We start from the raw sequence: 16881 nt of genomic DNA, 5'->3' as shown, positions 1-16881 counted from the left end.
CCGCTGTGCCCAGGGGCGAGGCTGACACCCGGCTCGTCGGGCAGCCGCGGCCGGGCTCAGCCGGGAGCACAGCTCGGCGGGGCCGTGGGGCAGCCCCGCTGCCCGCGGGGAGGCGCCGCGCCCCGCCCGGCCCGGCCCGGCCCGCCGCGCTGAGTGGGCCCCGCGGCGCGGCGCGGAGCGGCGGGCGGGACGCCACGGGGCGGGGCGGGACGCGGCGGCCGAGCCCGGCGAGACAGCGGCGGAAAGTGCCACGACTCCACACGGCCGCGGCGGCGAGGAGGGACCGCGACCCGGCACGGGTGGGTAGGGGCGGCGGCAGCGCTTCCTTCCCCCGGCCCCTTCCCCACCAGCGCTTCCGCGATTTCCCCGCGCCCGCCCCGCGCTGCCAGCGGCACCCCCGGCCGGCGCTGCCCCGGCGCTGCCCCGGCCCCGGCGCTGCCCCGGCCCCGGCGCTGCCCCGGCCCCGGCGCTGCCCCGGCCCCGGCGCTGCCCCGGCCCCGGCGCGCTCGGAGCGCAGCGGGCGGGGCGGGACCCCCGAGCCGCGGAGCCGCGTCCCGCGGGGGGCGGCGGCGGTCCCGGCGCGGGGTCTGCTCCGTGCGGCGGGGCCGGCGGATGAATGGCCCTGGGCGCGGAATGGCGGCGTGTGCGGGCAGGGCGAGGTTCGGGCCCCGCGCTGCCCCCGGCTCCGGCGCCGGCCGGTGACAATTACTGATCCGATTAACCGCGCTGGCAGAAGGTCCCGGCGCTCGGGCCGCTGTCCCTTGTCCGCTTTCATTCCTTAACTAACTCTCCCGACGAAACTCCGCCGGCACCCGGAGACCCCCGGCAGCGCAGAGCTTTTAGACAGCGGCACCGACCCCGTAGGCGGAGACCCCGGCCCACCGTGGGCTCTCTGCAGCCGGGGCTGAGCAGCCTTGCCGCGGGTCTGCCCTGCTCTTCGCCCTGCCGGGGAAGCGGTCCAGCGGAAGAGCGTGTGCTGCACACGTGGCCGAGCGGGATGGAGAAGTGTCCGTGCCTGGAATGCCGGCTCTCACCTTCGTCGAAGCCCTGCATCATCAGCGGGAAATGGCTGGAAGGAGTCGAGACTACCTGGGATGTGAGCCCCAGCCGATGAGGACCTGCAGTGAAATGCCTCTTTGGGCCAGGCAGGAGAGAGAAAATTTCTAATAGCCGCTGCAGCGTTTAGTCAAGCTGCAGCTGTGTTGTGGTGCTGTTACACTCTTCTCCTATATATACACGTATTTTCTGCCTGTTTTCTCACTCCTGGGCTCAGGAAGGGAGCTGGCAGCGCTGCTGGCAAGCACAAGCCAGCTGGCTGCTGCTGCCAGAGCTAATGGAGCACTAAGACACGTTCAATTAAGTCGAGCTATAACTGTTGACGATGGGCTGATCTGGAGTTGCCGTGTGGAGTAGCACATGCTGCTGGGAGGCTGGAAGTGCACAGTCACTTACACAGAAAATGTATTTAAACAGAGACTGCTGGCAACGTGGGCAGGATCTGCTCACGGCGTGCAGGCTTTTCTTGCTTGTTTTTAATTTTTGTCTCTATTGCAACAGGGTGGAGAGAAAAACTCCAGGAGAAGTATCTGGTGATTGTTTATCTGCTGGCAGTGCTGTTGCTGGTCAGACCTCCCAGTTCCCTCATCCTTGCCCTTTCCCTCCTTTTTTTTTAAGCTGCTGGGATACGTAGAGGAAGGGATGCTGCAGGAGCTTCACAGGCAGGCATTGCTGTGGGTTTTGCAGAGCCCGTCTGTGTGAAACCTGTTCTCCCTCTGCCCCCTTATCACACCTGCTGCATTGCCCTAAACTGAGATGCCACCTTCACACCACAGCAAAGTGGAAGCCTTGGATTGCAGGGGGTCAGTGTCCTTCTTGCAAAGAGCATCTTCTCCTATCTGCAGCACCTGTTGATGCCAGGAGGAGATAACATGTATTTTCCTTTGGCTGTAGGAAGAAATAAGATCTCTGTAATTATTGCACAACCTGACTCTTCCATTGCTCCTGCCCACCTGTTGTGTGGCCTGGGTGATTTAAACAAGGGTTGGTGGAGGGCTGGGTCTTAAAGATGCTGAATTCCCATGGATTTCATATATGGGAGGACAGGCTGAACAGGTGGCACAGTTCCAGCCTGGTTTTTGCCACAGCTGTCAGTGACAAATGTGAGCACAAGACACTGAGCGTGGCCCCAGTGCTGTCGTGTCACATGTCTCTGGGTTGGTTCATCCTGGAAATTGTTCAGTGCTGAAAAACCAGCGAGGCTGAGTGCTTTTCTGGTTCTGCTTCCTTAGGACGAGTTGGACTTTTGCTCAGGTCAAACAGAGGTGGCTGCATGTGCAGGGAGGTGAGCGAGGTCAGTCTCTTGGGCTGTTATCTGGGATTTTGGGAAGCTTTGGTGGATAACAAGAAAAAGCCACAGGAGTGGGAGAGTCAGAGCACAGGATTTCAGTCAGTTCCTTTACATGAGAAAGCCAAGTGAAGTTCACCTTATTCCTGTTCTGATGGTGGGGAAAGGCTTTACCTGGACCAGCTGTTTTAGGGAAGGAGTTTGTGTATGGAGATATTAGATGATTTCTGCAGTTTTGGCTGGGAGAGGGGTGGAGGATGCTCCAGAAACGTCATGGAAGTAATGTGCTCAGTGTTGGATGTGAACTTGATATTTTGAGCATAGACTCTGATGACTGCTGGTGTCCACTCACTTCTTGGGCACATAGCCTTCTCCCAGGCAGATGGAAAAATGCCATCGTAGGAGTGACGCTCCGTGGAGGGCCAGAAGCTGCAGGAGGGAGGATCCTGAAGTCTCTGAGCCTCTCCAAAGCGTGGCTGTCAAGATGAACATGTGAGACTACCTTTGGTGCCCTAATTTGCCGTGTCCTGGCTAAGACCTGGTTCAGGTGGGAAACATGGAGGGCTTTCCTGCCAAAGGGCACACGTGCTTGCAAGGGGGATGGTGTCTTGCTGTGCAAATCCAGGAACAAACTTCCAGCCCTTGGAAGGGCAGAGGTGGCAAGGTCAGGAAATGTCAAAGCAGAGCTTCTCTCCTGGGTGCTGACACCGTGGCATAAATGCTTCTGGCGTCTGTGCACCAGGAAGTTTCTGCAGGAAGACTTTTCCTTATCCCCCAAATGCCAAGGCCAGCCTGGCTTGATTTAAGCACTTGTGGCTGTCTGCCCCGTTGGAGAGATGGGCTCTTCCCTGAACAAGCTTAGGGCTGGTCGTGCCAAGTCCCAACCACACGAGGAACCCTGCAGGTAGAACTCGCTCCTCACAGTCAGCGCAGGGGCTGTGGGGCACGAGTGCTGGAACAGGACCGAGGTTTGCCATGGGAGTGCTGCTGGCAGGGATCAGTCCCTGGCTGGCACCTCTTGCTCCTCCTGTGGATCTTCTGCCGGCACATCTGTCCTCAGGAACAGTGTGGGGTCCCCCTGGTCGAGCAGTGGGAGCTTGGATGGCCTCTCTGAGCATCTTGGCTGCTTTCAGGAGCTCTGGCAGCTGCCAGGGCTCTTTTGCAGGTCCACAGCTCCTCAGTGCTCCCAGCTGCTTTGTTCCTGTATTGCTTTAGGTCTGGAGGGGGTTGCTGGAGTGCTTTTGTTTCACTAGGCAGGACTTTAGTGCTCATTTACATCCTTATCTCACCCTGCCTTTAAAGCAGGAGGCAAGGTACAGGCAGCTTTTACTGCAACCCATGAAGAGCTGGGTGAGGCTCTCTGTGAGGGAGAGAGGGTATGGGGCTCTGAAAGGGCTTCTGGAGACAGTCCTGTGGGGTCAGGAGTGGGCAGGCATATGGCTCTGGTGCCATGGTGCCACATCGAGCACTGCCATCTCACCCACCTCACCACCCCTGTCTCTGCCGTCTCATCCATTCCTAGTGGAGATTAGGATTTATTGCCCCATTCCCATCCCCTATGGGCTCCATCAAGCTGCTTTGGAGGGTGGCAGTACCTGCCTCTACAATGGGAGTGTGTTTGTCAGCACTTGGGGGTGCCCTTGCCCCAAGCTGGAGCAGCAGATTTTTATCTAGATTTGAAACTGTGGTGCTGTGAGATCAGGAAGGGCTTATTTTTACAAATCTATTTGGGTTGCTGGGTGAGGTTACTTTGTTCTGGTCCTAAAACAGCTCCTGGGTGCTTTGGTATAGACCTAAACCCGGCACAAGATCGGGGGTATGTGTTCTCCAGCCCTGCTTTTTATTTACTGACAGGGAGAGGATTTCCAGTCCTTTTTACACCGTGGGTTAGGAATTACCTGTCTGTCCTGGTTGGGACCATCCCAAAGCAATGCTCCCTAGTCAGGAGGCCATGACTTGGCACCAGCTGTGCTGGGATAGAGTGGCTGAGGCCATTCAGGTGCAAAATGGCCAGGGTAGATGTAAAACAGTAATAAGTAATGCCTGCAGTATCAGCTGGGATCTCCAGCGGTGCCCTGGGGTAGAAAATTGGCACTGACAGGGCTGGCTGGTTCCAGCTGGCATGGAGAGCCCTCCTGCCTGCCAGCTTCTCTCTCTGCTGCTTTACCTGGGTGCTTGGAGAGGTAGGCAGGGAGAGCTGAGCTACAACATCCTTTCCCAGGCAGATTGGGTATCTCCAGTGGGAAATCTGCAGCTCCTCCCAGCTCTGCACCCCCTGCTTGAGTGCTGGAAATGAGTTTTCACTGCACTGTCCCCACCTCAAGCAGAGCTGAGCTGCAGGTTCAAGTTTGCTGCTCCAGGTCTTAGAAAGGAAGGGCCTCTGAGGTGTCTCCCTCCAAGCACTGAGGTTTGAAAAGATGCTGATCTCCTTAGTTTTATTCTTACTTTTGCCTCCTCCCCTTCCAGCCTGTCCCTCCCTCCCTCCTCGACCCACAACCCCTTAAAGAGGAAATTCGATAATGTCAACAGTTAAGTGTGGGGATGAGAACTCCTGGTAGCTGAGGCCTTTCTGCATTTTGCTAATTCTCTTTTGAGCAACAATTATGAGGAACCACAGCAATGGCAACTTCTGGAAAATGTCCCTTCCCAGATTAACTGCCTGACAGCAGCAGGTGGGGGACTGTGAGCCACCTCAGAGCCACAGGGAAGTGATGCCCTGGTGGATGAAACACGTGGATGGGCCAGCAAAAATTGGCTTTGAAACCAGGATAGGTTCAAGTAGGCATTAAAGGGAGTGGAGATAGCAGCATCTTTCCCCAGGTGTGGCTGAACCCTGCTTGCCAGAGCTCAGAGCATGCAGTGTGGTTCAGTGTACAGCTGGGAAAGGGAAGGGGGAAAGGCTGCTGCAAAGCTTTCTCCTCCCAGGGGGATATTTTATCCTAAAGATGACACCTGGATATGCATCTGGGGGCAGTGAAAAAGCCAGGTGCTCCAGGGAAAGCCCAGATTTTGGCCAACCTGCTCCCAGCAGTCTGAAAGTGGGTTCTCTTACTGCTGCAGGTATGGCTTAAGGTCGTACAAAACCACCCCACTGGACACAGAATGTGGCTTGTGTCTGTCTCTGATTGCATCCCTGTTTTTTAATTCCTTCTCTTCAGTTCTTCTGGAAATAAAATGTAGTCATTGAGGTACAGCTGGACCCCTGTGCATGGGCAGTGTAGCAGAGGAGCACAAACTCAGGCGTGTGCAGGCAGGTCAGCCTGAGCCACATGAATCTGGAGTGTTCCTCTTCCCAATGCATGGTGCCGTTGGAGGGCACAGATGCCCATGTAAAGACCGTTCTCAGAAAAGCCATTGCATTTCTTTCCTCCCCTCCTGCCCCTAACTGTTGTCCTGGTGTCTTGCAGGCACAGAAGAGTGAGGCAGGATGGATGTGTACGACCCTCAGACGCTGGGTGTTATGGTCTTTGGAGGCTTCATGGTGATCTCAGCCATCGGGATCTTCCTGGTGTCCACCTTCTCCATGAAGGAGACATCTTACGAAGAAGCCTTGGCCAAGCAACGCAAGGAGCTTGAGAAGACCCAGCAGCAGAAATCAGAGAAAAAGAAGAAAGAAAAACCAGTTGAGAAAAAAGGAAAAGCAAAGAAAAAGGAAGAGAAACCGAATGGAAAGATCCCAGAGCAGCAGCTTACTCAGGAAGTGATGGACCCTCCCAAGGAGGTGCTTCCTGAGCCTGCTGCGGTGCCTGAGCCTGTAAGCATTGAGACTCCAGCTGCAGCCGTGGCAGTTGTCCCCCAGGAAAAGGAGAAACCTGTTCCATCACCTAAGGAGAAGAGGAAGAAGGAGAAGAAGGTGGCAAAGGTAGAGCCTGCTCCTAGCCCAGTGTTGGCTCCACCCCCTGTCAGTGTCCCCAAAAGTTCTCCCGTGCGGGAGGTGGCCCCTAAGGAGGTGCCCGTTGTGGCAGTGCCCCCAGTTGGCACTCAGCAAAGTGCCCCAGTCATCAGCTCTGTCACCGTCAAGAAAACCGAGACTCTTCCAGCCCAGGAGGACCAGAAACACGATGGACCTGCCAAGAAAAAAGCTGCATCCAAGAAGAAGAGCGAGCCAGGTAAGGCCAGATTCCTCTGCCTGTATCCCTTTGGTCCAGCACACGGGTGTTGGAGAGTTACAGGTTCCTCTGGGATCTGCATTATGGGCTCTGCAGATGGGAATGAGTGACAGCTGTGTGTCCCTGTCCTGGGAGAGGGACAGCTGCTCTGGTGCTGCACATCTGGGTGGAAAGCCAGGATGAGGTATTTTCCCTATAGAACCCTGACTGTTAAAAGTACAGAGGAGCTCTCCCACACCTCTCAATGGAGCTGGGTCACTGCTAACGTTTCCTCATCCTTTGGTGGAGGTGAAGAAGGATTCTTCAAGCAGAGAGGAGTGATGGAGGTTCATACTGCAGGGTCGTAATTAGAGGGAGATGACTTTGGGTCTGTCACAGGGAAAACCGGATCATCATCAGTTCTGCCTTACTCAATTGATTCAGAGATGGAAAAGATCAGGTGGTCTTGAGCTCTGCAGAGTATAAAAAAGGTGTAGGGAGGGGAAAATCAGCTCTCTTGCTGGATTCTTGCCTCTCATTGTACCAGTGGGAACAAGGGATTTATTTTTGGTTAAGTGATAATTACAGGCACCAAAAACATGAATGCTTCAGACCTCTGGAACAGACGTGTGGACACATGGCATCTCTCAGGTGTTCTCAAAGATGTTATGTGATGTGCATGGATTTCTTTCTTTCTTTACCAAAGAAAACCCCAACCCACCAAACTAAAAGACATCCCTTCTTGCTGCCATTCTGCAGCACATCCAAACCTGCTGTGCAGCCTGGCAGTTTCCACACCCATATTTTGGAAGAGGGCCTGCTACTCAGCAGGGCATTTGCAGCTGCTGGGTTTCAAAGATGGGTTAGACCCCTTGAATCTACTCTTCTGTTGGAAGGATTTTACTAAAGGCCATCTCCACACAGTGATGGGGTTTGGAACAGCTGGAGAAGGTGCTCCTGGAGGGTATTGCAGGGGTGGTGTTGGGGTGACTGGTTTGTTGTGTGTGCCCGTGTGAAAAACATGGCCCTAAATCCGACCTGTAAGAGCTGAGGGAATAGGGAATGTGGCTGGAAGATGACCTTTTAGCATTTGTTAAGTTGGGAGGTTTTTGGGTGCTCCAAGCTTAGATTCCCTTGGGTATGAAGTGCCAATCCTGCAGGTCCTGAAAGGAAAGAGTGATGTCTAAGCTGCTTCTGTGGGATTTTGCAAAGGAAAGCTCTTGGTAGGATTTGTGCTGTGAAGCCAACTGCAGTTTGACCAATGTGTTTCAAGCAGCTGTGGTCTCTCCTCCTCAAATGCAAAGGAACAAATTATTCTGTGGCAGATAAAAATGGATGTTCAAAGTGTTCAAGGACACGCCCTCAGCACTGAAACAGATGGCAAAACTGACAGGAATGGCTTGGGGTATTTTTCTCCTGCGACTCCACCTGGAGAGAGGCAGAATTCCTCTTGGTGTGTCCCTGCACACAGCAGGGCTGAGCCAGGGGATGCCATGTGCTGTCCTGCAGCCCTGCAGTTGCCAGCATGAGTAAAGTGTGAGCCCAGCCTCGACACAGACACAGCTGCTGCCAGGGCTTGGCACTGCCCTTCCAAATGGATCTACCAGAGATCGCTTAGCAGTTACTGTCACTGGCCAAACAGACTCGACTTGGGGAAAACAAATTTATTCCCATTCAAATAGATGAGAAACAGAGATTATTTTTAGAAGTTAAAACAATGCCTTCCCCCCGCCCTTATTCCCAGGCTCAACTTCACTCCTTCCCTCCTGACTCCTCTGCCTCCCATCCCTGAGTGGTGCAGGAGGATGGGGACTATGGTCAGTTTGTTACAACCACCCTCTGCAAGCTCTTTCCTCCTCACACCTTTCCCCTGCTCCAGTGTGGGGCCTTCCATGGGCTGCAGTCCTTTGGGGAGAACCTTGTCCAGCATGGGATCCATTCTCTAGAGGAGAATCTCTGCTCCAGCACCTGCAGCACCTCCTCCTCCTTCTTTGAACCTTGCTGCTTGGGGCATCCAAAGCTTTGTATTCAGGAGACTCTGGTGTTAATGGCTTCAGGGGCTCTGGAGCTGTTGGATTCCAAACTGCTTTTTCTGCTGTGGTTTCCTAGGAAAATGAGCCCACAGGGCCAAAGATACATGCAGGAACCCCTAAACCACTGCCTGTCACCCTCTGTGTATCGTGACCAAGTGCATTGAGGTCCTACAACAGCATCATGGTGCCTGATGCTCCCTGGCTTTCCCAGGTTTGCAGGGCAAGGGTTGGAGCCATGATGCTCCCTTAGCAAAGAGCTGGAACAAACTTGGCTGGTGAAAGGTGGGAGATGACCTCGCTGTCACCAACATCACTGCATGGAGTGACATCCTCCAGCAAGGTTGTATTTTGGTGTGGTCCATCTTCTGATGCCCAACCTGTCTGAGCCTCCTGGCACTGGCAAAGCACTCCCAGCTCCTGCTGAGAGTCTCTCTGTGTGGTAGAGGGTGATGGCAGGTGTTGGGACCAGTTGTTGAGCCAGGCAGAGGTGACATATGTGTGGTGTCATCTCCAGCACTTCTCTTACTGTTCTCCCTCAGAGAGGTACCAACTGTGACTCTGGAAATCTAGGTGGATAATGGTTTGAGATGGCAGCTGTGGGCTTGAAGCCAGTTGAGAAGATACAATATTTTTGCTGTTGTCCCCAGAAGTCCCAATCCCTCCTCTCTCCTCTCTAGCACCCACGGATTCAGATGGGGCCCTGTACCTGCCCTACAAGACACTCGTGTCCACAGTCAGCAGCATGGTGTTCAGTGAGGGGGAGGCCCAGCAGCTCATCGAGATCCTGACGGAGAAAGCAGGAATCATCCAGGACACCTGGCACACGGTAGGGCTCTGCCCAGCCTCAGCAAGTGCAAGGGGAGGGAAGGCACCCCATTTTCAGGCAGGCTGGCCCTGAGAGCCTCTGGGAGAGCAGAGCTGAATTTTCCCCTGGAGCAGAGGGCAGGATGTCGCGTGTGTGGGGTGGACGGGATGGGTCTGAAGGTGGTGTCCCCACTGATGTGCCACCCTGTGCTGGCAGGCCACGCAGAAGGGTGACCCAGTTGCTGTCCTGAAACGCCAGCTGGAGGAGAAGGAGAAGCAGCTCTCTACCGAGCAGGAGGATGCAGCTGCTGCCAGGAACAAACTGCGGGAGCTGAGCAAGGTAAGCCCTGAGTGGCCCTCCTGGCATCCCCAGTGTGCCCTCTGCTCATGGTGGCTTTCCAAGTGCCTCCTGCTCCCCACATCTCAGCCCCTGAGGGGGCTGTTTGTACCCTTCACCTCTTGGCTGTTTTCTTCCCAAAAAGATGAGGAGATCCCCCCCTGCCCTCCTCCTCCAGTCTGGGGAGGTGAAAGCCCAGAGAACCGCAGGGTAGTGCCCGTTGGCAGCCATGGGAGAAGCAGGGGAAAACCCTTTCTGTCAGAGATTGCAGCTCTCTTCTCCTTCAGGGAGAAAAGCAAATCCTTCCTCATTTCAGCTCCCCTGAGCTGAGATGATGCTTTTGTAAAGAACCTGATCCTAATTACAGTGCCCTTCCCTGACTCCCTGCCCCCACCTCTTTTTGGGTGTTGAAGGCAGAACAGATCTCTGCCATGCTGAACTTGTGGCTGTCAAGTCCATCTACTTCATTTTTCTTCTTTGCCCCTAACATTGTGTGATGTTATTTATCCTGGGGAAGGAAAATAAAATTCCAGGCTGTCTTACTCCTGTCTCTTAGCTGGCCCAACATGGAACAACAGTGGCATCCAGTGGCCACAGAGCCCAAAACAAAATGCAGGAGGCAATGTAAGTGCTAAATGTACCTGGGCGTGGAGGCAGCAATGAAAGGGCTAAACTTGGTAGTCTGCTGAGCTAGGAGGCCACATCCTCTTAAAATGGGGAAACCTGTGCTCTGAGTGCTAACTGGGGGCCTCCTTTCCTGGAAGGAGCTGACAGCTGAGCGGGCCAAGGCGGTGGCCGTGGAGGGCAAGCTGAAGGAGCAGCTGCTGGCCCGTGAGCGGGAGATCGTGGCGGTGCAGGCACGCATGCAGGCCAGCTACCAGGACCATGTCAGTGAGACCCAGCAGCTCCAGGGCAAGGTGAGCCCCAGGCTGTGCTCTGTACCTGCCTCCTTTGCCAGGTGGCTGCTGGTGGCACATGTGTGACATCCTGGAGAAGCCTGAGCTGTGGGAGGGGTGAGAGCTTCGGGAAGGGGCGAGACTCTATGGTGCTCCTGGGCTGTGGTGCTGAATTTCTCCCCCAAACCCCTTTAAGGCCCCCCTAAATACCCCTTAAACTACCTCAGATCCCTTTCCAAACTCCTTCAGGTCCCCCCACACCTCTTTAAGACCCACTTAATACCCCCCACATTTCCTAAATATCCCCCCAACCTTTTTAATTTCCTTCCAAACATCTTTGGAGAAGAGGCACGTTGGAGCATCTTCATGGGATGTCACACCCCTGAGGGCTGTCAGTATCAGCAGACACTCCCCTGCATTGCCAGTCGCTCCTGCTCGTCTCTTGGGCTTCTACAGGGACAGAAAAAGGACTGGTGGTGACATTAACCCCTGTTGGGCTCCTCTAGATCCGGACCCTGCAGGAACAGCTGGAGAATGGCCCCAACACGCAGCTGGCTCGTCTGCAGCAGGAGAATTCCATCCTGAGGGATGCCCTCAACCAGGCTACCAGCCAGATGGAAAGCAAGTAAGGCTGAGAGGAGGGGCAGAGCCTGGGGCTGCCCTCTGGCAGACCTTGGCTTGACCACCCCCTTTCCCAAAGGTACTTTTGCAGACACCCCAACTAGCTGGAGGTGGAAGAGGGAATGAGGGAGGAAAAGCTTGCCAAGTGGATTTTTGGGGTACACCAGGAGAAACAAGGATGTTCTTCCCAAGTGAAAGGGCAGGGAATCCCTCTCTCCTTTGGGGTCACCTGTGCTGTTGCCAGAACCAACAGGCAGTGGAGGGGCAGAGGGGATCAGAAGGCACTGTGGTGTTTTTCCCCCACAGGGGAGCTCATACTCTCAAACGTGAGAAGAAATGCAGGCAGCTCTTTGATGGGAGTGATGCTGCAGAGAACAGAGCCCAGCCCAGTAGGTGCAGAATAGGAGCTAGGTAGAAGAATTTCACACTCCTTTTTATAGGCAGCCTGAAATGACTGGTGATTAACAGCAAGCAAATAATTACAGAGTGAACTCCAGCTGTAGTGTTTCCTCTTGTGTCTGGGAACACAGATCCATGTGTCCTCTACTTCATAAGAAAGGAATGTCTCCTGTGACTGAAACAGGGCTTTTAAAAAGTGATTTGTTGGCTCTTTCCACCCCCTCCCTGAAGGACCAGGAGTGTCCTAGAAACAGGCAAACAAAGTTCACCATTTCAAGTCCTGTATCAGGCCCACAGGAGGATGTGTTTCCCCCAGCCAGCACCAGGCTCGGCTGGCCTGTGGGCTGCAGTAACCCTGCTTCTGTTGCTGCAGGCAAAATGCTGAGCTGGCCAAGTTGAGGCAGGAGTGCAGCAAGCTGATGAAAGAGCTGTCTGAGAAGTCAGAGGTGCTGCAGCAAGAGGAGCAGCAGAGGAAGAGCTGGGAGATCAAAGCGACGGCCTCGGAGAAGCGAATCGAGCAGCTGCAGGTCAGGCAGGCAAACCCCCTCCCCTTGCAGAGCGGGGTGGCTGAAGGGCAGGGGATCCATGCACTTGGCTGTGGGAAGGGCTGGGAGGGAGATGAATGTCCATGGCTGGCAAGGAAGCTGCCTGGCAGGCTTCCTAATTGCTCTCCTCTCCATTAGCTTGTCACATTCCCTGTGGTCCTTGTGTAGCATCACCGTCAGAGCCCAGGGCACAGGATGCTCCCTGCTCCCCAGCCATTCTTCTGCAGGTGCACTCTCTAAAACTCGGATGGTTTTAAGCTTGTTGCTCTCTCTCCCTGGTGTAGAAGATGGAGCTTGTGGCTTTTTTTGTTGCTAGCAGGGAGTGACTGGGTTTGGGGTTTTTAGGGGTGTTGAAAGGACACCTCCCAAGCAGAGCCTCTGAGCACACAGAGGTGTGTTGCTGGCAGGCAGGCTGTACTCACACAGAGAAGATCATCTTCTTGGGATGTTGAGAGTGCTCCTGGTGGGATCCTGCTGGGATGTTGCTAAGCTGTGTGCTGGGAGCATTAGTCCTGGTGTAGCAGACAGGGTGAGGGATGTTTCTGAATTGCTTTGGCCTCTCCAAGAAGGGGCTGTAGTGGAAGAGACCTTTATTTGCACGTGCCAGAATAGATTTGTAGAGGAGTTCCTAGAGCAAGGGGCCTTCCATATCCTTGCTCTTAATTTTTTGTGTGCTTGAGGATGTAGCTCTCCTTTTGGTGGGCTACATTTGGCTCCTGCTGCTTTTGCAGGTGAGGAGCTAGGAGGGTGATGTGGGCTTACAGCTGGTGTGAAGGCAGGAGCTGCCTCTCTGGCTCAAAGCAGGAGCTTCTAGACATACTTTTGGGAGAACTCCAGGGCTGTCAGCTTGCTGCACACCTTAAATGCTAATTAAGTAAATCACACTAGCTGACTCTAAAGTCAGCTATGCTTAAGGTGCTAGGGAGAATGTGTTCCACAGTAACACCTGGAGCTCTGAGCTGAGGATATTGAGTCAAATCTTCAAAAACCAGAGCAGCTCTGCTTTCCTGGTGATGCTGAAACCTTGGACAGAGGCAGGCCTGCTAGTATCCCTTTTCCTATCCCCACTATGCAAAGCAATTTTTCTCCCTCTGCAAGGGTACCACCTGTACCTGTAAAGCTGCAACTCATCCTCCTCCTCCTTTGCCTTCCCCCTCAAAAGGCCTGCCCTTGCCAGCCTCTTCCTTGCTGCTTTCTATGATGGAAAATAAAAAGTATTCCCCGGCCCAAACTGCAGAGACAATTCCTCCTCCTGTGGAAACGTGGTTGGGTGTCTGTTCTGCAAAGCCCCATGCTAGCACCTCTCCTTGCTGGGCTGGGCTGGTTTGAACCAGAGCTCTAGGAGATTTCTCAGAGCTCTCCAGAGGAGAGGTTGGCCATGGAATTGGCCCAGGACCAAGGCATTTGGGTATTGTCTGCTTCCCAGTGTGAGAGCTGGCACGGGATAGAATGTGAGCACAAGGCGGGGTGCGCATGGGGAGCTTGGCAGGAGGATGACTTTAATCCCCCAAAACACAGCTTAGAAATAAGATTATGTGACACATGAAGCTGTGCTTCAAACTGGCTGGGGTGTCTGTCATGCTCCAGGAAGCCTTCTCTTCCTGCCCTGCAGGCTTACCAACGGGAGGCAGAGGTGATGCTGCAGAAGAGGCTGGACGAGGTCAGCGACGAGCTCCGCAAAACCCAGAGCAGCTACAAGAGCCTGTTGGCAGATGCAGAAAAGACCAAAGGGCAGCAGCAGAACATTGCTGGTGAGGAACTGGGATCAGCATGGGGAGAGCTGTAGGGCAGACTGGAGGCTTTGAGAGCTTGGAGGAGCCATTGGGACAGGACAGGTGGATCCAGGGATGAGCTAGGCTGCCTGGTGTGGTTGTGAGCAAGACATGGGCTGGTCTGTGGTTCTTCCCCAGGGTGTTACTCCAAGGCCCCTCTCCTGTGCTGGCCTGCATCCCTGCCTGCCCTTTCTGTGCCTCCTCAAAGCACCCATGGCTAAGGAAGGCTTCTTTGGCTAAGATCCTGCGTGGACAGAGCAGGGTGAGGAGTCTCCAGGTTTGTTTGCACCTACCCAACTGTGTTTGTCGCCCTTCCCTCCAACAGAGCTGCAGGCCAAGCTGCTGAGCTCCGAGGCAGAGGTTAAAAGTAAGCTGCTGGAGTTGGACAGTGTGAAAGGGAAACTGCAGGATGCCAGCTCAGAGAATGCAAAGCTTCTGGAGAGGATCAAGTCCATCGAAGCTCTGCTGGAGGCAGGCCAGATGCGGGAGGCAGAAAAAGACAGAGACCTGCAGGTTGTGTGCTCTTTTAGTTGGGATTTGCTCTGGGATCCTCTCTGGGATGCCACAGAAAGGGCTGACTTGTATCACATGGCTGGGGCAGGTAATCAAAGTGCTTTCTCTCTTCCAGGCAGCCAATGAAGCAGAAATGAAGCAGCTGCAGTCAAGGTGGGTCCAGGTGTACATCTTTCAGTGGCACCTCCAGCTTGCTGTCCATGTGTCCCAGGCTTTCTCCAGCACTGAGCCTGTGGCTGAGGGCTTCCTGCCTTCCAGGCAGCCCAGCTGGGGAGTCAAGGTCAATTCTGGCCAACAGTGCTGTTTAAAATATTAATTTGCTCTGGTGCTGGCCCCATATAACAGCCAGTGCATTCTGCAGCAGGACTGAATTGCTAGCAGGCACATGGAGTCTGACCACTCCTACAGAGCAGGAGGTTCTGCTGGTGTTGGTGCTGGGTGTGGGGTGTCTCTGGTCCAAGTCCCTGCTCTGGGCCAACCAGAGGAAGTTTTTTTAAGATGTTTCCAGGTATCTCCAGGGATGGAGATTCACCACCATTCTGAGTCCCTATTCCAGTGTTTGATAACCTCTTCCTCCACCCCCCAGCACAGAAGGGTTTCCTGGCATTTAACTGGAGTTTCCTAAGCCATGAGTCCTGCCTGTTGTTCCTTGTCCATGTGCTGGGCACCTCCAAGAAGGCCCAGGCTCTGTGTGGGGGGAAGATTTCTCAGATGCCAGCAAGCATCCAGCATCCCTCTAAAGGAAGGCAGCTGATGAGTTGTCCTGAGACCCCAAGAGATGTGTGTAGTTCTTCTCAAGGACCTGAACCTTGGTTTGCTCAAACTGAAGGTCTCTTAAGGGCAGATGGGGGAACTGAGGGCATGGAGGGAACCTGCAGCTTTCTGCTGTCTGGTTGGCAGCCCTGATTTAGGGTTACTCAAGATAGTGGGATGATATTTTCAAAATGGAGAGCTGTGGGGTCTCTGAGCCTAATGAGGCATGGATAGGAGCAGCCCCAGTTGTGCAAGCCAGAATTCCTGGCCTTTGCATGGTTGCTTCTTCCTCTTTTTGTGTGTGTACAGCCAGCCAGTTAAGTGATTGCTTTTTATTGCTGGTAAGGGGGTAGAAAACCAGATCCCACTCCAGTATTGACATGGCTGTGGTTTTCAGTCCTGCTCCCTCTTCCTCCTGCTGTGTGTAGATCCCAGAGCAGACCAGGATAGGAAGGGCTGTGTCTCCATCTCGGGAGCTTGCTGCCCGTGAGGGAGGGGACTGCTCAGGCTCACTCCTGCATCCTGCCCTTCCAGACTCCAGGAGAAGACAAACCAGCTCTCAGCCTTGGAAAGGGAAGCCACGCAGCTGCGGGAGGCAGTGGAGCAACAGAAGGTGAAAAACAACGTAAGTGGGTGGCAGACAGCCCATCATGGTCACCTTCTGATGGCTCCAGGGTGTGGCCAAAGGCTCTTGCAGCCCCATGGAGCCCTGCAGGCATTGTCTCGTCTGCCAGAGAGCAGGAATACCCCTGGCAGGCTGTGCAGCTGGAGCTGGTGGGCTGCCTAACGTGACATGTCTGTCCCTTGTTCTCTTGGAAGGTTTGGGACCTACCTGGTAAGCCAGAGAGATCCTACCCTGGTGGGGCCAAGGCAATCTCTGAGAAGGCTCCTTCACACCTTCCTGCTCCTTTCCTCCTTATCCCTCTACTGCAAGGTGGTGTCACTCCTGTGGAGGCCACCTCGCATCCCTGCACTTGGCCTGTGTTTCCCGCCGGCATCCTGAGCTTGTTTCTGGAGCTCCTGTCCCATCCAGGGCACTGCCACATCGATGGGGTGTGTGGAGCCACTGAAAAGCCAGGGGAGAAAGGAATGCCTGTGGGCATGGAAGACTCCTGACCAAAGCCAGCTCCCTAAGCAGAGGCTTCGAAATCCTCTGCAGTGCCAGCAAGCAGCTTTGTGGCCCTTGGCATGGCATGTGGCTTATTGCCCTGTCTGTGTGGCCTCCACAGGACCTTCGGGAAAAGAACTGGAAGGCAATGGAAGCAGTGACCACGGTGGAGAAGGCGTGTGAGGAAAAACTGCTTGCTGCTACAAAAGCAAAGGTGAGCCTGGCATTTCCCTGGTGTTGGAAGGGAAACATTCAGCTTCCCCAAGCCACCAGGGAGGCCTGCCCTGGGTTGCCTGCCTGCTTAGGAACAGTGCTGGCACAACTCTTCAAGCTTCTCCAGAATTTTTCTTGAGGGCAGTGCATCCCTGGTACTGGTCATGGTTGGGGAACCAGGGACGTGGTTGAACTGGAAGTGATGCTTTTGTGGTTCCCAGCACCAGCAGTTTTCTGTGTTGGCTGGTTTCCCCAGCCCTGTAGGCACAGAAAAGCAGGACCAGTGTTGTCAGCCTGGCCAGCAGGTGCCCAAGACCTCCATCCATTGCAGTTTGTCCCTCTTTCAGGAAGAGCTGGCCCAGCAGCTGGACGTGCTCCAGACACGAACCAAGCAGACGCTGCTCTCCGTCCTCCCGGGAGTCACCATGTCCTCACAGCAGGTGGGACAGGCTTCC

The 16881-nt window shown here is 54.6% G+C and overlaps 1 protein-coding gene across 6 annotated transcripts in view; it reads left to right on the top strand.

Annotated features, from left to right (window-relative positions):
• Positions 1 to 206: 206 nt before the first annotated feature.
• The window catches only part of RRBP1 (ribosome binding protein 1), a 26869-nt gene continuing 10194 nt past the window's right edge, over positions 207 to 16881 (top strand). For 5 of the 6 annotated variants that reach the window (XM_021540255.4, XM_085575774.1, XM_021540254.4 and 2 more), the window contains exons 1-13: positions 207 to 299; positions 5752 to 6453; positions 9143 to 9291; positions 9487 to 9609; positions 10371 to 10523; positions 11009 to 11127; positions 11896 to 12049; positions 13680 to 13818; positions 14165 to 14352; positions 14468 to 14505; positions 15640 to 15730; positions 16335 to 16427; positions 16774 to 16866. In XM_021540255.4, coding sequence (XP_021395930.2) covers positions 5772 to 6453; positions 9143 to 9291; positions 9487 to 9609; positions 10371 to 10523; positions 11009 to 11127; positions 11896 to 12049; positions 13680 to 13818; positions 14165 to 14352; positions 14468 to 14505; positions 15640 to 15730; positions 16335 to 16427; positions 16774 to 16866 — 2022 coding nt within the window. In that variant the 5' untranslated portion in view covers positions 207 to 299; positions 5752 to 5771. Of the gene's footprint in view, positions 300 to 765; positions 2351 to 5751; positions 6454 to 9142; positions 9292 to 9486; positions 9610 to 10370; positions 10524 to 11008; positions 11128 to 11895; positions 12050 to 13679; positions 13819 to 14164; positions 14353 to 14467; positions 14506 to 15639; positions 15731 to 16334; positions 16428 to 16773; positions 16867 to 16881 lie in introns of those variants that run through there. The other variant, XM_031504281.3, reaches the window with a different exon arrangement.

This window comes from Lonchura striata, chromosome 3 (genome assembly GCF_050655825.1).
Source record: "Lonchura striata isolate lonStrDom1 chromosome 3, ASM5065582v1, whole genome shotgun sequence".
NCBI lineage: Eukaryota > Metazoa > Chordata > Aves > Passeriformes > Estrildidae > Lonchura > Lonchura striata.
This window is presented reverse-complemented; position numbering and strand designations above follow the sequence as displayed.